The 19,290-nt window shown below is 41.2% G+C and overlaps 1 protein-coding gene across 1 annotated transcript; it reads left to right on the forward strand.

Annotated features, from left to right (window-relative positions):
* Window positions 1–1,578: 1,578 nt before the first annotated feature.
* amfrb (autocrine motility factor receptor b) lies at window positions 1,579–19,248 on the forward strand. Its single transcript, XM_084405916.1, has 11 exons — window positions 1,579–1,936; window positions 7,116–7,208; window positions 7,373–7,537; window positions 7,952–8,104; window positions 8,234–8,274; window positions 17,036–17,168; window positions 17,320–17,453; window positions 17,971–18,081; window positions 18,282–18,472; window positions 18,768–18,856; window positions 18,948–19,248. Exons 1-11 carry the CDS (start codon window positions 1,697–1,699, stop codon window positions 18,993–18,995), a joined length of 1,398 nt encoding a protein of 465 aa, XP_084262042.1. The 5' UTR covers window positions 1,579–1,696; the 3' UTR covers window positions 18,996–19,248.
* The last annotated feature ends 42 nt before the right edge of the window (window positions 19,249–19,290 follow it).

A 19,290-nucleotide genomic window follows, 5' to 3' on the forward strand; every position in this document is an offset into this window, starting at 1 on the left:
TGAAGTAAAAACAAAATAAGTGAATAAAAAAACGAGTTCTGAAAAAGTAAAAGATGAGCAGGAAACTGGTCTCCAGAGAAAAAGAGAGGTGAGCGCTCTGCAATGAATTGTGATTTGTTCATCTTCTGTAAGTTCTTTAACAGTGAACGTATACATCACCATATCTATATGTTATTGTGTGTGATCATGTATTCATTTTAGCAGCAAGCACTTTATGGACTTCACAGATCAAGTATACAACTATGTTGTGTATGTCCTGCAAAACAGTCAAATATATAGGTACTAAATTATTAAAGCATTTAATAGTACAAAATATTTACCTTGTATGTATTTATTCTTCATGAAGATCCAAAATTTGGCGTATTTCAAAGTCCAAATCTTCTCCCTCTCTGATCAGCTTTGCAAAGTCCTCAAAGGAAAAACTAAGAGTGACCATCGTAAATGATTACCCTGAAAGCAAAAGCTTCTCTATTCACATCAGCCATGAACAGACAAAAGTTACTCCTCACTGCAAAGGCCCCACCTGAACAGGAACCTCAACATAGACAATATGATTTTAGCAGATAATTTTTTCTTATCACTTGCCCTCATACACACCAAACATGTGTTCAGAGAGTAAACACCTGCCACAAAGGGGTTTGAATATGACTTAAACAGCCTATTCCAGCTCATTTTAGGTACTGAAACATAATGCAAAAATACACTGATCTTGAAGCCAGCTCTGTAAATATCCACAGCATCCAGCTGCACCTTTATCATAACCTAAATTCTTAAAATTAAAAAGCAAAATGTATTGTTTTGAGGGAAAAGGGAGCTAGAATATGTTTATTTCTCTCTAGACCTATGTACACATATCTGATGCTCCTGTACTTGAGGACACATCTTTTTAGATGCGTGTACATGAGTAATCACAATGTTGTCATTTCTCCTACAGTATTTCAAATATCATGTTATCTTTTTTCTTAAATACTGGTTTGATCCTCTGTCATAACTATCATATTTCTACTATTTTGGTGGCTCTTCTGGACCTTGCAGACCAGCACAGGAATAGACACTATATTCACTCCACCTAAACTATAGGTTTATGTATTACTTGGATTCTGTTGTTTGAATTCAAGTGAACTGTAAAAAGTACATTAGTAGAAAGAGCAGAAAAACATAAAATGCACAATACAAATGTTTATATACAAATTAATGCTTTAATAAAAGCAGTTGGCAATGTTAATTATTTCCTGCTCTTATGTTAACAGCCTGATGTTTCTCTTTACTCGCAGAAAATGCTATCAAACTTTTGTCATGGCTGTCGATTCCCAGTCCTTTCTCAAAGTAGATCAATGACACTTGAGAGTCAAGATATTGGAAAACAAAACGAATTACTGACTCCTCAAAACTTAATTAGCCTACTTAATTACAATATTTGTTTGCAAAAACAATAATTTGATATTTTTTGCACATATATCCTTAAATGTTTATAAACTGATGAAAGCAGTTACGACCATCTGTCCCCTACTCCCTCATTTACGCCCTCTTCAGTGCAAGTGTGCAGCATGAAATAAAGTGACACACCACTGAAGGCTTGCCTTAAGACAGATTCGTTTATCCTGTTTATGACGGCCGAAAGTAAATATTTTTGTCTTTAAGTATCCGACTTACTGACAGTGACTTATTTTGTGTATTGTTGTGTATCGGTGATCGAATGGCGCTCGGTGTTGTGAATGTTTTGTCCTGGCCTTGGACTAAAGTGTACACAGCATCCAGTGTGTGTTTACTGACAAGATGCATCTACAAAATGTATGAAGAGGCGAAAGATCCACTCATACAGACCGCTTTAGTGAACAAACTCTCTCAGAACTCACCCGATGGCAGGACAAGCGATGACAATGAAGAATTAAATTCTGTTTTGTGGTATCAGGACACGGATAGCTTCTGTTTATGGGTAAGTGGTCCAAATCCTAACAAGCCTATGGGTTAGTGAATGACTGTTACACTTTCCCCCCCCCGGTTTCATATAGGCTTTTAAAACTGCAATTCGTGTAGGCTAAAACTGTCTTGAACTACTATGAAGAACGTTTTCCATTCCTGAATTTAAAATAATTTAGTTTTTTATAATATAGGCCTATAATATAATTTATAAGTAGCCTACAAATGGCTGTGCAAACTGGATTCGTTTAGCATAATATTTTGTTATTAGGCTATTTCTTTAAAATTATTTTATATTCACAAATAGCTTTCCCTTAATAGGCTATATTTTGAAAACGTTTTTGAATATAATGAAAATTGTGTGTATTCATGTATTTTTTTTTCAAGGTTCAAAGCCATTTTTAGTGCTTTTTTTAACGTTCATTTTTAACTCTTTCCCCGCCAGCATTTTTTTTTCTTTTTTTTTCTTTTTTTTTAATGAAGTTGCCAGCCACCGTCAATATCTGAACATGCAATAGGCCTATATCAAAAGAAGGAAAGACCCTCTGCTTTAAAAACCCCATCAAAAAACGTTTTATTCTAGCGTCATGCTTTTTTTTTTTTTTTTATCAACACATGAATATGTGTAAGTTTCATAAAAAAAGAAATAAATAAAAACAATCTGAGAAAAAAGATGAGAAAATCACGTTTTTGTCTGGGTGGGATGATGATCTAAACATGTGGAGTAAATCAAGTCCAACACCTCTAATGCTTGCACAAGTCCTGTAACTCATCCTGGGTCGACATTTAATTCAGCAACATTAGGCAGTTTTGATTTATGCTGTTATAATGTTGATGATCACGTAATTTGTTTCTGTTTTGATGATCAGGAGATTCAGTCAGAGATGGTGGTCTTATATTAGGGAGATGAGAGGGTGCATCTCTTACCATTGGAGAAAGTGTAACGGCTAACTTGGGTCACGTGACGTGAGGCACCTCAACCGAGATGGTGCTCGATGCAGAGCCAAATGGGACGAGCTAGAGCTCGAGCTCCACCTTTTCTGGAGCTCCAGCTCCACCTCGCTAGATAGGTGGTAACGCTATCCGTCGCCACGGTTACTTCGACAGTGAGGCAGAGAGAAATGTGGTGCGTCCCAATTCGCATACTATCCGTCCTAAATAGCATTCGAAAATAGAATTAGTACGTCCCAAATTGTAGTATGTTAAAATGAGTGTTCCAAAGATACCCGGATGGTCTACTATTTCCGGTCAGAATCCGAAGTGCAGATTGATCATTGGCTGAGTCCCAATTCGCCTACTTATACTACGACCTAAAAGTATGTACACTGGGCTTTGACCGGTGGCGATCAGCCATCGGATTCCAGACTAGGAAAAACAGGTGGCTGGTAACCTACGCTACACTCAAGCGGAGATAGGCCCGTGGATGACACTGAATTGTGAGCGTACTTCACCATTGAGAGCTGCTGACTCCAGGCGGAAGGATTCTTGGATACCAAACATCGCAGCACTCTCTCCAAATCTTGGCTGGCTCTCTCGGTTTGGCCATTGCTTTGGGGATGAAACCCTGAAGACAGACTGACACTCGCTCCCAGTAATTTACAAAACTCTCGCCAAAATTTGGACACAAACTGTCAGAGACCACGTCCATCGGGAGGCCATGTAAGCGGAAAACGTGATCCACAACTGCTACCGCTGTCTCCTTGGCGGAGGGTAATTTAGGCAAGGGAATAAAGGGAGCCGCCTTCGAGAACCGGTCCACTACGGTCAAAACGACTGTCTTGCCCTGAGAGGGCGGGAAGGCGGGAGGGCGGTGATAAAATCTAGCGCGATGTGGGACCAGGGTCTCGAAGGGACAGACAGCGGTTGGAGTAACCCATCTGGGGGTCGATTGGAAGTCTTCCCAGTGGCACAAACCGAGCAAGCCAAAACAAAACTGTGAATGTCGCGAGCCATTAATGGCCACCAGAATCATTGCTTGACCAAAAAACTGGTGCGATTGACTCCTGGATGACAATCCCTCCGGCACAAACAATCGATTCGGTGGGCAACTGGGCGGAGGCGTTACCCCTTCTAAGGCCGTCTTGACCTTCGATTCGACCTCCCATGTGAGTGTAGAGACAAATAGGGTCTCGGGTAAAATGCACTCGGGAGTAGACGGGCGTTCAGAATGGTCAAAAATACGCCATAAAGAATCGGGTTTGATGTTTTTAGAACCCGGGCGGTACGAGAGAGAAAAATCTAAACGACCGAAAAAAAGTGCCCACCGAGCCTGCCTGGAGTTGAGTCTTTTGGCGGTTCTGGTATATTCCAAGTTCTTGTGATCGGTCCAGACGATAAAAGGTACCCCTGACCCTTCTAACCAATGACGCCATTCCTCCAACGCTAATTTGACTGCCAACAACTCTCTGTTACCAATGCCATAGTTGCGTTTGGCAGGTGACAAACGATGGGACAAAAACGCGCAAGGATGCATCTTGTCGTCTGTGGAAGAGCGTTGGGAAAGTACTGCGCCTACCCCCACCTCTGACGCGTCGACCTCCACCACGAACTGACGTGATGGATCAGGGGCTATAAGGATGGGAGCTGAAACAAAGCAGCCTTTCAGTTTGGTGAATACAGCCTCAGCTGTATCCGACCACCTGAACGTAGTTCTGGGGGAGGTCAAGGCAGTCAGAGGAGCGGCTAATTGGCTGAAATTGCAAATGAAACGCCGATAGAAATTGGCGAACCCCAGAAACCTCTGTAGGGCATTACGGGAATCTGGACTTGGCCAATCTACCACAGCCTTAACCTTCTCAGGATCCATACGCACTCCCTCAGACGAGATGATGTAACCTAAGAAAGGAACAGACTGTGCATGAAAAGCGCATTTCTCCGCCTTGACAAAAATACCATTTTCTAGCAATCTCTGAAGCACTCGCCAGACGTGCTGCACATGTTCCTGGAGAGAAGATGAAAAAATCATCTTGTCAGATGATCATCCAGGTAGACATATATGCATATAAAGAGGCGTAGATAGGGATCAACTGGCGCTGATAATCAGTGGGCGCTGATGCGTGGCTGGCGCTGATGAACAGCGGTAACGGCAGGACATATACACACACACACGTACACACACACATACACACATGAGACAAGGAAGAGACAGAGAATTCATGAACCGTGACAGTGTCAGGTAAAACCTGAAAGCCAAAGAAAACATCTGTATTTTTTTCTTTCTTTAGACAATATACAATATCACTCAATATTACTATTAAATACTATGGTAATGCAGTTAATGAGTCCTGCCTTTTGCAACATTACCTTCTCTGCCTTCCCTTATAAAATAACCTTTTTATCATAGTAAAATCTACATATCGTTCCCAACAAAATTCTTATTTAGTGCAAAACATGTTGAAGATTAGCGTACAGGCTGTCGATTACTTAAATGATAAGCTGTTTCCTCACAAAAGCAGTTTATGTGTAGTGAAGCCTCCTCTCCATTGACATCCATTCATAAAAAACAGCCTCTGCTCTCCTTTCCTGCGTTAGCATTAGCCATTACACTTTTTTGGCTAAAGGTCGCAGGCTTGTCATCTAGTGGCTTTGATTCAGTTCTCTTTTAGAAGATAGCGCTCCCTAGCGTGTAACAGTTAAAACATGGAAACACGGAAAATTCGAGAAGGGTCTTTCTGCGTCCCTCCCGCAGTACTACAAACCACGCCTCTCCAAGTTACACCTACTACACCTAGTTGCGCCTCCCATGAAGAAACAAGCGTGGATGTCATTGACTAAAACAATCTTTTGAAGTAAATTATTTTATGTTTTATGTATGAAATGCATGTAAGGCTAACTTATTTTGGTTTTGAATCTTATGACGTATGAAATAACAGCTTAGTAAAACATAAAATAAATGATATAGTCAGATTAATATACTCATGGTAATTATAGCTAAAAACCTAAACCTACCCTTTCATAAAATTCACGAGTTCACACGTACATGAAATCAGATGTAGTATTTTAAGCGTATTTGGCATGCTGTCCGGGGGAGGGCTCCGAGCTTGGTATTTGGCCCGAACCCAGAGTACTCCCCCTTTTTACTGGGATAGAAACCAGCCGAGAGTTAAGTGATGGGGTGGCGGAGGGATGCTGTGAAACTTGTCATGAGACAGAGGTGAGGAAAGGCTTCATTTATACCGGCTTCCTCTTGTGCTGATTGGTTGATTACCTGAACGTACTCATCCCGAACTTTGTTACATAAAACTTCATTTAAAATTTACTGTTGAGTTTCATACTTAAAAACTGAGGAAAACAAACATGACGACTTAAGGCGTCTGGTGATAAGTTATACAATCTGTATGCCTTATCACTAGGTGGCGATAGTGAAACTTTAAACTGAAGAAAGTGAAGCAGAGGAAGAGCAGTACTAGTGACGCAATCAGCGAATCCAGAGGGAGGGGCTCTGATGACATCGCGAATGGCTGTTTTATTACATTCATTACATTATTCGTAACTTGAGGTAGGGGGTGTGATTTTAAGGGGCGTGGTTTCTAGTACTGCGGGACGCAGTCGGACACACTTGGAGAATTCCGTGTGTTTGCGGGGAAGTGTTTGCCTGATTTCCCCCCAAACCAGTCCAGCAGAAATCCCACCCTGCAGCCAATTCTAAAGATTTCATTGGTGACTGTACTGATTGCCTACACCAAACACTCATACCTAAACAAAAAAAAAAACACGCAAAGCGTTTTCTCACAAATAACGCAAAATTCTGTGTTTGGCAGGGAAAGAGTTAAATGGTTACACCACTTGACATTTTTAGCATGATTAATTGCTATTGCTGAAAATTTTCTTTTTTTGATGTATGAAACCAGCATGAATACAAAATATATATTTCTAAGAACTTGCCACTTTAAACTTGATTTTTCTAAATTATTTTTTAAACTATATTTTTTCTAAATTATTTTTTAAACTATATTTTTTCTAAATTATTATTATTATTATTATTTTCATTCAAACAATTAATATGGCCATGCCTATTCTTCAGACCTGATGTTTTAATATTTTATATAGACTACTGTATTAGGTTTTAGGGTTTTGGGAATTAGTGTCATTAGAGGAAATGTACATTAGTGCAGCTCGTAGGTCTGTCTCTGTATCTTGACCAAACGATACACGGACCCTAGTAGTATCCTATATTACATTATTCATTTCCTCAGGTCCTTGTGAACACACTGTGCTGTTTTCTCCTGCTGATGGCAAAATGTATCCAGTTTATTGTGTTCGGTGATCTCAGAATGAATGAAAAACAGGTAATCCACGTGGCACGTGTCCAGTCGAGATTAAGCATAACAGTGAAATAACTATGTTTGTTTAATTACTGTGTTTCTCCATATCCATACATTGTACTGTATGACTAATGAACCCTTCTGCTTGTTCTGTTACATTTTTGTGTCCTTGACATTCCTGCTATAAGAACCTCAAGGGCAAAATCTGGAACTTTCTACTCTACAAGTTCATCTTTCTCTTTGGTGTGCTGAATGTGCAGACAGAGAGGGAGCTGGCCATGTGGTGTCTTTGGTGCTCTGCACTTCTCTTTCTCCAGCTCTTTACCCAGCTCTGCAAAGTTCGTTTTGAGTATGTAAGTAAATATATTTTCAGTTGATATCCAGAAACCCAATACTCAGAGAGAGAAATCCAGTGCCTGGAAACTGTTGAAAACAAAGATGACCGACCATGTGACTACCCAAGTCCATATCAATTTCAGGTTGAACATTATAAATAGCATTAGAGTCCTTGAATCCTAGTGTGTTTACTAAGATAATTTTTAGTTTAGTCTTTGCATTAGAGAAGATTATGCTTTTAAATCAGTATCATTCCCCCATGTAAGTGCTCTCACCTGCACAGCAACAGTGAGACTAATGAGGTCACCATAACACAAGATTCTGTTGAGCATCTATATTATTTTGGCATAACCATCTCCATGCTATGTATTCAATGTAACTTTGTGTTCAATGTGACTTGAGAATGATATTGTGTGTTTTGTATTTCATAGCTCTCTTCATCCTCCGTCACGACTCTGGGCAGCCATATGCGCGTGTTGTCAGTGTTGATGTGTTTGTTTGTGTTCTCTGGGGGGCTCACTGTCATATGTGGCCTGGTGGGGTTTTCCCATGAAATGCGCACTCTCTCCTTTATGGCAGTTGAAGTAAGTTTCTATTTGTGTGCATGTGAACCTGTTTGTATGTGTATCTGAGTCTGTATGCATGTGGAAGCAAGTACTGTATACATTTGTTTTTAAGTGTACAGATTCTTAAAAATCATTGTTTTTCTACAGTGCCTTATGGTAACTCTATATATGAGCCATGTAATTATACGGTAAGTATTTGTAAAAGTGAGCTTCACCATCCACATTCAAACAAACAAACATGTATCAGCATTAACTAATTACACCACAGGAAGTCCTGCTAAAGCTATCAGGTCCATGGGGCTATATATATATATATATATATATACAGTGCTATGCATAAGTGAATACACCCATGCTAAAGTTGACTAAAAAGAGGAATAAAAAATCATATTTTGGAAATTGAACTTAATGCCTTAATTAAAAAAATTAGGAAAAATCCAACCTTTAAGGACACCAATTTTCTTTGTGAATGAATAATGTATCGTAAATAAATAAATGTTCTTCCTTAAAATACATGGTGCATAAGTGAGTACACCCCTATGTTAAATTCCCATAGAGGCAGGCAGATTTTTTTTTTTTTTTTTTTTTTTTTTAGGATACTATGCATCCTGATAAAGTTTCCTTGGCCTTTGGAATTAAAATAGCCCCACATCATCACATAGCATTCACCATACCTAGAGATTGGCATGGGGTACTTTCCATAAGATCATCTCTCAATGCAAATCAAACTAGCTTTTAGGCTAACTGAAATAAAACCATGCCAATCTCTAGGTATGGTGAAGGCTATGTGATGATGTGGGGCTATTTTAATTCCAAAGGCCAAGGGAACTTTATCAGGATGCATAGTATCCTAAAAAAAAAAAAAAAAAAAAACTTAAAAATAAAAATCTGCCTGCCTCTATGGGAATTTAACATAGGGGTGTACTCACTTATGCACCATGTATTTTAAGGAAGAACATTTATTTATTTACGATACATTATTCATTCACAAAGAAAATTGGTGTCCTTAAAGGTTGGATTTTTCCTAATTTTTTAAATTAAGGCATTAAGTTCAATTTCCAAAATATGATTTTTTATTCCTCTTTTTAGTCAACTTTAGCATGGGTGTATTCACTTATGCATTGCACTGTATATATATATATATATATATATATATATATATATATACAGTATATATATATATTAGTAATATATAATATATATATTAGTGCTGTCAAAATTTAAATATACGCACACAATATTTTTTTTCTGTTTAACACTTTAAAAATATTTAATGCAATTAACGCAGTATATGTTTTTTTCGTCATCCTTTGGCTAGCATTACAATATATGATCACGCTCTTATTCAAGAAAATGCTTTTAAACCATTCACACGCGATAAGACAAAAAAGAGAAGGTAGTGCGTTACTGCCGCACGTGTCTGTGAATCTCCTGTCTGTGTGACACACACACACCCGTGCGCACAGGCAGCGCTTGCACAGACAAAATCACACGAAATTATGCCAAAAATGCCGCTTTGTTGAGTATCCTCACAAGCACAGTTAAATAAAGTCTTAAATGAACACAAAGAGTTATGAGAGAATAGGATGTGTGTCAGATCGGCGTGTGCGTCAGGTCTTAAAGTGACAGCAGCCTATGAAACCTGCTGCTGTGAAGTCGGTCATTAATGTTAATCAAAGAACAAATGACAGATAAAAATCACTCACTGCTCTTGACTGAAGGATTAATTTATATTTAATTTATAATTTATGCAGTGAAGACTGTGATGCTTGATAACTTTATTGAATTTCTGTATATATCCTACCTGTTAGACTTACCTAAACATTTTAAAGCACTGTTTACAAGGTTACATGGTGCAGAAACAATGAAAACAATAACTTTTTGTGCATTTTGACAGGGCAAGCAGACTGGGCCAAAAGAAAAAATTGAGCCCTGATATATTAAAGGGCAGGCAAATGTGGCATTTATTATAATGGGTTTATGTGAAGATTGTTTTAAGTTCACTTAAATTAAAAGTTGTTATATTGTTTAAGGCCTAATACATGTTACAAAATGATAGCTTTCAATTATACTGTAATGGTGAATGCCTATAATTAATGGCTAAAATTGAGAAAAAAAGTCAATTTCATAGAGACATCAGTAGCAGTATTGGTATTGGTGATACCTTCTTTCATAAAAAGATGCCATTAAACAAATATTTAAAATATAGGCTACTGTCTTTATGTTGTTTCTACGTTAATTTGGAGATTAAATGTGAAATTATTACTATATCAAAATATATTAAAAACTTTAATATTAGGTTTTATTAATCGTGATTAATCGAGATTAATTACAGAAAAAATGTGCAATTAATTACAGAAAATTTTTTGATTAAAGGTGTTTGAAAAACACTTCTGAAACCTGTGTCGGACAGAGTACCAAAACACACATGTAACCAATCAGCAATATGGCAACATTCCAACCTCCAGCCTCTACCTCTACCTCCTCATGTGCCGGGTGTTGAGCGTCGTCTTCCACGTGAAATGGGGCTGAACCATTGATGCGTTAAAACACACATTACTACCAAAACACATTCGACATGGATTACCATATAACACATTGTTTTATTGATGACATCATACCCTCTGGTACAGCAGATTCCACCATAGCCGTTGCCTGGGTTACGGTTGCGTACATAAGTGTGGGGCGGAGCTATCAAAATAGGGGTGAGATCTTTTTGGGGTAGTTTGTTTTGGATATTTCAAATATCAACATTGGCCAAAAGTGTTTTTCAAAAACTACTGATCCCACCTTTAATTAGTTTATTACAGTCATCTGTCACTTTATTAGGTACACCTGTTGAACTGCTTGCGAATGCAAATATCTAATCATTCAATCACAATCAATGAATTTAGGCATGTAGACATGGTCAAGATGATCTGCTGAAGTTCAAACTGAGCATCAAAATGGGGAAGAATTGTGATTTAAGTGACTTTGAGCTTGACATGTTTGTTGGTGCCATACGGGCTGGTCTGAGTATTTAAGAAACCACTGATCTACTGGAATTTTCATGCACAACCATCTCTAGGGTTTACAGAGAATGGTCCGAAAATTTCCAGTGAGCTGCAGTTCTGTAGGCGACTATGCCTTGTTGATGCCAGTGGTCAGAGGAGAACGGCCAGACTGGTTCACCCTGATAGAAAGGCAACAGTTACTTAAATAACCACTTGTTAAAACCAAGGTCTGCTGAAGAGCATCTCTGAACGCACAACACGTCAAACCTTGAAGCAAATGGGCTACAGCAGCAGAAGACACAATGTGGCACTCCTGTTAGCTAAGAACAGGAAACAGCCTACAATTCACACAGGCTCACCAAAATTCGGCAATAGAAGATTGGAAAAACGTTGCCTCGTCTGATGAGTCTCAATTTCTGCTGCAACATTCAGATAGGGTCAGAATTTGGAGTAAACAACATGAAAGCATGGATCCATTATGTCTTGTATCAACGGTTCAGGCTGGTGGTGGTAGTGTAATGGTGTGGAGGGTATTTTCTTGGCACACTTTAGGCTCCTTAATACCAAATGAGCAGAATTTAAACACCACAGCCTTCCTTAGTATTGCTGCTGACCATGTCCATCCCTTTTTGACCACAATGACATATTCTGATGGCTATTTTCAGCAGGATAACATGCCATGTCACAAAGTTCAATTCATCTCAAACTGGCTTAGTGAACATGACAATGAGTTCACATGGCCTCCACAGTCACCAGATCTCAATCCAATACAGCACGTTTGGGATGTGGTGGAACAGGAACAGGATATTCGCATTATGGATGTGCAGCCAACAAATCTACAGCTTCTACGTAATGCTATCATGTCAATATGGACCAAAATCTCTGAGGAATGTTTTCAGTACCATCCATCCATCCATCCATCTTCTTCCGCTTATCCGGGGCCGGGTCGCGGGGGCAGCAGTCTAAGCAGAGATGCCCAGACTTCCCTCTCCCTAGACACTTCCTCCAGCTCTTCCGGGGGGACACCGAGGCGTTCCCAGGCCAGCCGGGAGACATAGTCAGATGCCCGAGCCACCTCAGCTGACCCCTCTCGATGTGGAGGAGCAGCGGCTCTACTCTGAGCTCCTCCCGAGTGACCGAGCTTCTCACCCTATCTCTAAGGGATCGCCCAGCCACCCTGCGGAGAAAGCTAATTTCGGCTGCCTGTATCCGGGATCTTGTCCTTTCGGTCATGACCCAAAGCTCATGACCATAGGTGAGAGTAGGAACGTAGATTGACCGGTAAATCGAGAGCTTCGCCTTGCGGCTCAGCTCTTTCTTCACTACGACAGACCGGTACATCGACCGCATTACTGCAGAAGCTGCACCGATCCGTCTGTCAATCTCCCGTTCCATCCTTCCCTCACTCGTGAACAAAACCCCAAGATACTTAAACTCCTCCACTTGAGGCAGGAACTCTCCACCAACCTGAAGTGGGCAAGCCACCCTTTTCCGACTGAGGACCATGGCCTTGGATTTGGAGGTGCTGATTCTCATCCCAGCCGCTTCACACTCGGCTGCAAACCGTCCCAGTGCATGCTGAAGGTCCTGGCTTGATGAGGCCAACACAACAACATCATCTGCAAAGAGCAGAGACGAAATCGTGTTGTCACCAAACCTGACACCCTCCGGCCCCTGGCTCCTGCTTCGGTCGTACAGGGACCGGACAGCCCTTAGTAAAGGACCCCGGACCCCATACTCCCGGAGCACCCTTCACAGGCCGCCGCGAGGAACACAGTCGAATGCCTTCTCCAAATCCACAAAGCACATGTGGACTGGTTGGGCAAACTCCCATGAACCCTCCAGCACCCTGTAGAGGGTATAGAGCTGGTCCAGTGTTCCACGGCCTGGACGAAAACCACACTGTTCCTCCTGAATCCGAGGTTCTACTATCGGCCGTATTCTCCTCTCCAGTACCCTGGCATAGACTTTCCCAGGGAGGCTGAGAAGTGTGATCCCCCTGTAGTTGGAACACACCCTCCGGTCCCCCTTCTTAAAAAGAGGGACCACCACCCCGGTCTGCCATCCCAGAGGCACTGCCCCCAACCGCCACGCGATGCTGCAGAGGCGTGTCAGCCAAGACAGCCCCACAACATCCAGAGACTTGAGGTACTCAGGGCGGATCTCATCCACCCCTGGTGCCTTGCCACCGAGGAGCTTCTTGACAACCTCTGTGACTTCAGCTTGGGTGATGGACGAGTCCACCTCTGAGCCCTCAGCCTCTGCTTCCTCAATGGAAGACGTGACGGCGGGATTGAGGAGATCCTCGAAGTATTCCTTCCACCGTCCAACAACATCACCAGTTGAGGTCAACAGCTCCCCACTTCTACTGTAGACAGCATTGGTAGGGCACTGCTTCCCCCTCCTGAGGCGCCGGACGGTTTGCCAGAATCTCTTCGAGGCCAGCCGATAGTCCTTCTCCATGGCCTCACCGAACTGCTCCCAGGCCCGAGTTTTTGCCTCCACAACCACCCGGGCTGCAGTTCGCTCTGCCTGCCGGTACCCGTCAGCTGCCTCAGGAGTCCCGCAAGCCAACCAGGCCCGATAGGACTCCTTCAGCTTGACGGCATCCCTTACTTCCGGTGTCCACCACCGGGTTCAGGGATTGCCGCCTCGACAGGCACTGGAGACCTTACGGCCACAGCTCCGAGCGGCCGCTTCGACAATGGAGGTGGAGAACATGGTCCACTTGGACTCAATATCTCCAGCCTCCCTCGGGATCCGGTCGAAGCTCCGCCGGAGGTGGGAGTTGAAGATCTCTCTGACAGGAGACTCGGCCAAACGTTCCCAGCAGACCCTCACAGTACGCTTGGGTCTGCCGAGTCTGTCCAGCTTCCTCCCCCGCCATCGGATCCAACTCACCACCAGGTGGTGATCAGTTGACAGCTCCGCCCCTCTCTTTACCCGAGTGTCCAAGACATACGGCCGCAGGTCAGATGAAACGACCACAAAGTCGATCATCGACCTACGGCCTAGGGTGTCCTGGTGCCACGTGCACTGATGGACACCCTTTTGCTTGAACATGGTGTTCGTTATGGACAAACTGTAACTAGCACAGAAGTCCAATAACTGAACACCGCTCGGGTTCAGATCAGGGGGGCCGTTCCTCCCAATCACGCCCCTCCAGGTGTCACTGTCGCTGCCCACGTGGGCATTGAAGTCCCCCAGTAGAACGACGGAGTCCCCAGTTGGAGCACTTTCCAGAACCCCTCCCAGAGACCCCAAGAAGGCTGGGTACTCTGCACTGCCGTTTGGTCCGTAGGCACACACGACAGTGAGAGACCTATCCCCGACCCGTAGGCGCAGGAAAAACGACCCTCTCGTTCACTGGGGTGAACTCCAACACATGGCGGCTGAGCTGGGGGGCTATAAGCAAACCCACACCAGCCTGCCGCCTCTCACCATGGGCAACTCCAGAGTGGTGAAGAGTCCATCCTCTCTCGAGGAGTGTGGTTCCAGAGCCCAAGACGTGCGTAGAGGTGATCCCGACTATCTCTAGTCGGAACCTCTCAACCTCACACACAATCTCAGGCTCCTTCCCCGCCAGCGAGGTGGCGTTCCACGTCCCTAGAGCTAGCTTCCGTGTCCAGGGATCGGGTTGTCGAGGCCCCCGCCTTCGACTGCCGCCCGATCCTCTCAGCACCGGCCCCTTACGGTCCCTCCTGCAGGTGGTGAGCCCACGGGAAGGCGGCCCCACGTCGCTCCTTCGGGCTGAGCCCGGCCGGACCCCGTGGGGTGAGGCCCGGCCACCAGGCTCTCGCATACGAGCCCCAACCCTGGGACTGGCTCCAGGGTGGGGCCCCGGCTGCGCCATACCGGGCGACGTCACGGTCCTCGGTAAAATTTTTCTCATAAGGGTTTTTTGAACCGCTCTTAGTCTGACCCGTCGCCTAGGACCTGTTTGCCTTGGGAGACCCTACCAGGGGCATATAGCCCCGGACAACATAGCTCCTAGGGTCATTCGGGTACTCAAACCCCTCCACCACGTTAAGGTGGCAGTTCAAGGAGGGACTGTTTTCAGTACCTTGTTGAATATATGGCACAAAGATGTTCAGAAAAAAAAAAAAAAGGTATTCAGAAGGCAAAAATGAGTCCAACCGGTACTAGCAAGGTGTACCTAATAAAGTGGCCAGTGCTTGTATTATATATTACTCATACACATATGTACACACATACACATCTGTGAACTTCATTTACATGGTGGTCGGGAAAAGCATGAACTTTCTTCATAACTTTTCCTGTTGCGATCCACTGTCAGTTTTATATATAATGATGGTGGGAAAATTATGACATTTATTTTTTTAGTGCACTATTCTTCTGAAAATAAAAATGCTGTTTAAATTAAAGGAATGTTAAACTTGTATGATTGTTTGGCTTATTAGTCACATTAGGATAAAGAATAATAATAAAAAGTATTCGGTTTTATCAGACCTCAAGTAAAGTACAAGTATAATAGTGGAGAATTACTCAAGTACTTTACACCTCTGGTGAATATAGACCCATAAGATGTGATTTTGAATTCTCTTGTTATATGCATTTATAGGAGATAAATCTTTATATGTCCTAGGCCAGTGGTTTGCAAACTTTTTCAAGAGCGACCCTTTTTTTTTTTTTTTTTTGACGCGACCCATAGGCCTATAGGCCTATTCTTAAGCCAAGCATACAGAATACAATGGGGCTAAGGGCGCATTAGACATTTATGCATTTGACTTTTAGCATTTAAAAGTGCTATGTTGTGCACAGCTGGCACAAAAATTCAGCTCAGCACTTTTCTTAACAACCGCTTTTGATGATGCACGTGCAGTGGCGCCGCGCCTCACAAAAATGAACCAAACTCAGCAGCATGCTGTCAGTTTTTTTCTTTCGTTTTATTAATCTATTAATTGTTTAAATAGCCCTATTTCGTGTGTTTCTTTTATATAGGCCTATAGACTATGATTTTATGAAAACAAATTTTGTTTTTTAATTTAATTATATTTTCCTTAAATCATCCTGGCGACCCATTTTTTAAAGGGGTCATATAATGCCATTTTTGTACAAGCTAATATGATTCTTTAGGGTCTAAATTAAAAGTTTGTAATATACTTTAATTAAAAATTCTCATTAGTATTGTAAGAAAACACTAATTTTACCTGGTCTAAAACAGCTCTGTTTTCAGCCGTTTAAGCGCTTTGCTCACCGCTTTGAAGCGTGCTAGCGATTTGCAAAGATTAATATAAATATTAATATAAAGGTTAATAAAACGTTACACTCACTTCAGTTCTTCTGGAGGTGCAGCAGGAACACGGATAGTTGGTACCAATCCTATTTTCAGGAGCAGCTTCTTAGCAAAACCAGCTTTATACTGACCCTCCTTTATAAAGCAGTCTGGTGTGTGAAATGATTTGTGCAAACATGAAAGCATTGACATTGATCGTGGGGAATATTCCCTTCGAAAACAAAACTCAGCCACTGCTTCTTCAGCGGTTCGGATTTAGGAACATCAAAATGACTGCTGTGTTCCTTATTACACCCAAGAACAGAACACCACAATCGCTTAGACGCCATTCTGCTCATAGACAGTGCTCCAGCGTATCAACAATGACCGCGCGGACTATAATTGACAGCTCGCTCACGAGAGAGGGCGGGTCTGTGTTGAAACGCTGCTGTCAATCAACAATCGTGGGAGGGGCGTCGATTTTGTGCCGTCACAAAATCGAAGGGCTTGATTTGAGACGGGAAAACATATAATACGATTTTTTTTTAAAAACACTGGATGGATTTTTATCATTATATGATGGTTGTGTACAGGCACTGCCAACACACATTTCAGTACAATCAACTTGTAAAAGTGCATGTACCATTATATGAAGTCTCAGGGTTTGAAAACCGCTGTCCTAGGCTGTGTGCCTGCTAATTGAAATCTCATTTTGTTCAGGTACACAATTTACCTGTATGACCTGATCTGTCAAGATTCCTGGGAAGATAAAGAGGTCTGCATTTATTACACAGACTTTGTCATGGAGATGGGTATTCTTTTCCTAGATATGATGCATCATATCCACATGCTGGTGAGACAATAATCTTTTTTTCACTTTTATGTTAAAAACAATTAATTTAACGAATCATTTAAACAGAGGTTTTTTATTATTTTTTATTTTTTATTATTACTATTAAATAATAGAATCATTCGCATATTTTCTTGTCTTTTGCCTTTTCCAGCTCTATGGGAATATTTGGTTCTCTGTGGCTGATTTGATTATATTGACAGACTTACGGTTCTTGTCTCAGGAAATGCAACACAAGTTACTTCAACACAAAAACTACCTGCATATTTATGATGTTATGGACATGAGGTAGGTGTTATGGGACCTTTAAGCCTTGCAGCATAGTTACTTAAATGTCTATAGTGGTGAACTATAGTAGTGAAAAATAGGATTTTTGTGTTCCCATTTGCTCCAACAGCAAGATAATTTTTTTTATAGCATTTTCAGAACTTTCCAAAAGATGAAAAAAGTATTTTGTTTTATCTTTTACTTTTTTTTTTTTTTTTTTGTAATTTGGTGGCAAGGTATTATAACTAAAAAGTATAGTGTTATAAATGTACATACATTTTTTTTTATTATTATTATTATTAAAAACATTGCTAGATTTACTATGTTAATTACTGTGGGAATGTGTTTGAATAATAGTTAATATTTCTATTATTTTTTCAAACTCTGTTTTTCCCTGTAATGTATTATTATGCTGCATGCTGGTTTAATTTATGTACATACGTAAGGTAACAGCTGTTGTATGTGCACTCTGTTTTGGTAATTTGCTGTAATGAAGTGAGAAAAGACAGTCCTCCTAAATCATAATATCTCTTGGAAGGTTTTCTATGGCTACAATGGAAGAGCTGGCATCTCATGATGACAGATGTGCTGTTTGCTGGGAAAAGATGTACACAGCATACAAACTGCCCTGCGGGCACCTTTTCCACAAGTATGAAAATTACCACAATTCAGATAGAGAAGGGTTTATTATTCATCCACCCTGGGTACTGAATGTGAATGTAATCTCCCATGCAGCACTAAGTTGAATGGGTGACTATAAAGTATTCAGTATTTGGAAATAAATAGACAATTTGCTAGGAAACCTTTTTACATGGTCTCTAAGATACTGGTGTCTGTGTGTGTTCTCAGGTCATGCTTGCGTTCCTGGCTAGAGCAGGATATGTCATGTCCCACATGTAGGATGTCTGTAAATATGAGTGGCAGTGATACCAGAAATGAACAGGAGGGGGCATCATTGTCAGTCAGTTTGGGCCCAGCTGCTGTGGCAAATCCAAACAGAGCTCCAATCAATTACCAAAGTCACTTCTTCCATTTTGACGGTACAGCTAATAATTGTTTTACACATTGAAAAATATACACTTCTCAAAGTAATTGCTCATATTGCCCTATCTGAAGACTCAAAAGTGAACCCTCCAAAATGCATTAAGTCAGCTTTAAACTCCTAACTGCTGACTCAATGGGTTGTTAATGTACACAGTATAGGCACATTTGCTTTTTATTATGCTTTTTAACAGAGTTTGATCATTGCTTCAAAGAATCTTAGACTTTTCCTCTGCAGTCACTCTTAAATAATATTTTAGGTGTTTATTGAAATATCCCTTTTTCTTCTTACAGGTTCCCAAATTGCTAATTGGCTGCCTGGCATTTCAGTTGAATTTGTGCACTCTCCTAATATGATTGTTCTATTGCAGACAGACTCACAGGTGTGAGAATCTACATTGTCCTTATAAGTTGTTTTCTGTTTAAATAGTTGCATTTTTATCCCATAACCTTTGTTCATTTACTGTTTTGCAGGCACACCAGGAGGAATTAATGTTTCCTCAGGTAGACCTACCTGAATGACCATTTATAGAGGTTTCGAAACCAACGAATTAAGAAGAATGTGCCACTGACTGCATTTCTCTGTGCCTCTCTTGACAGATGTAAATTGCTCTCCTGAGCAGATGTAAAAATAATGAAACACTGAGTTGATTGATGACACCTATATTAGGCAAGGCAAGTTTATTTGTATAGCACATTTCATACACAATAGTAATTCAAAGTGCTTTACATAAAAAGGATTAAAAAAAATAATCATAAAATAATCACAACTAATGTGTAAAAAAAATATTAAAAATGTATATATTAGAAGGAAGTC

The sequence above is a fragment of the Rutilus rutilus genome, assembly GCF_951802725.1.
Source record: "Rutilus rutilus genome assembly, chromosome: 3".
In the NCBI taxonomy this organism is placed as follows: Eukaryota; Metazoa; Chordata; class Actinopteri; order Cypriniformes; family Leuciscidae; genus Rutilus; species Rutilus rutilus.

Coding starts and splice junctions, on each gene's coding strand:
- amfrb (XM_084405916.1), top strand. CDS start 1,697: ATGGCGCTCGGTGTTGTGAATGTTTTGTCCTGGCCTTGGACTAAAGTG. Junction 8,275..17,035: donor ATGAGCCATGTAATTATACG/GTAAGTATTTGT, acceptor CATTTTGTTCAG/GTACACAATTTACCTGTATG. Junction 17,454..17,970: donor TATGATGTTATGGACATGAG/GTAGGTGTTATG, acceptor ATCTCTTGGAAG/GTTTTCTATGGCTACAATGG.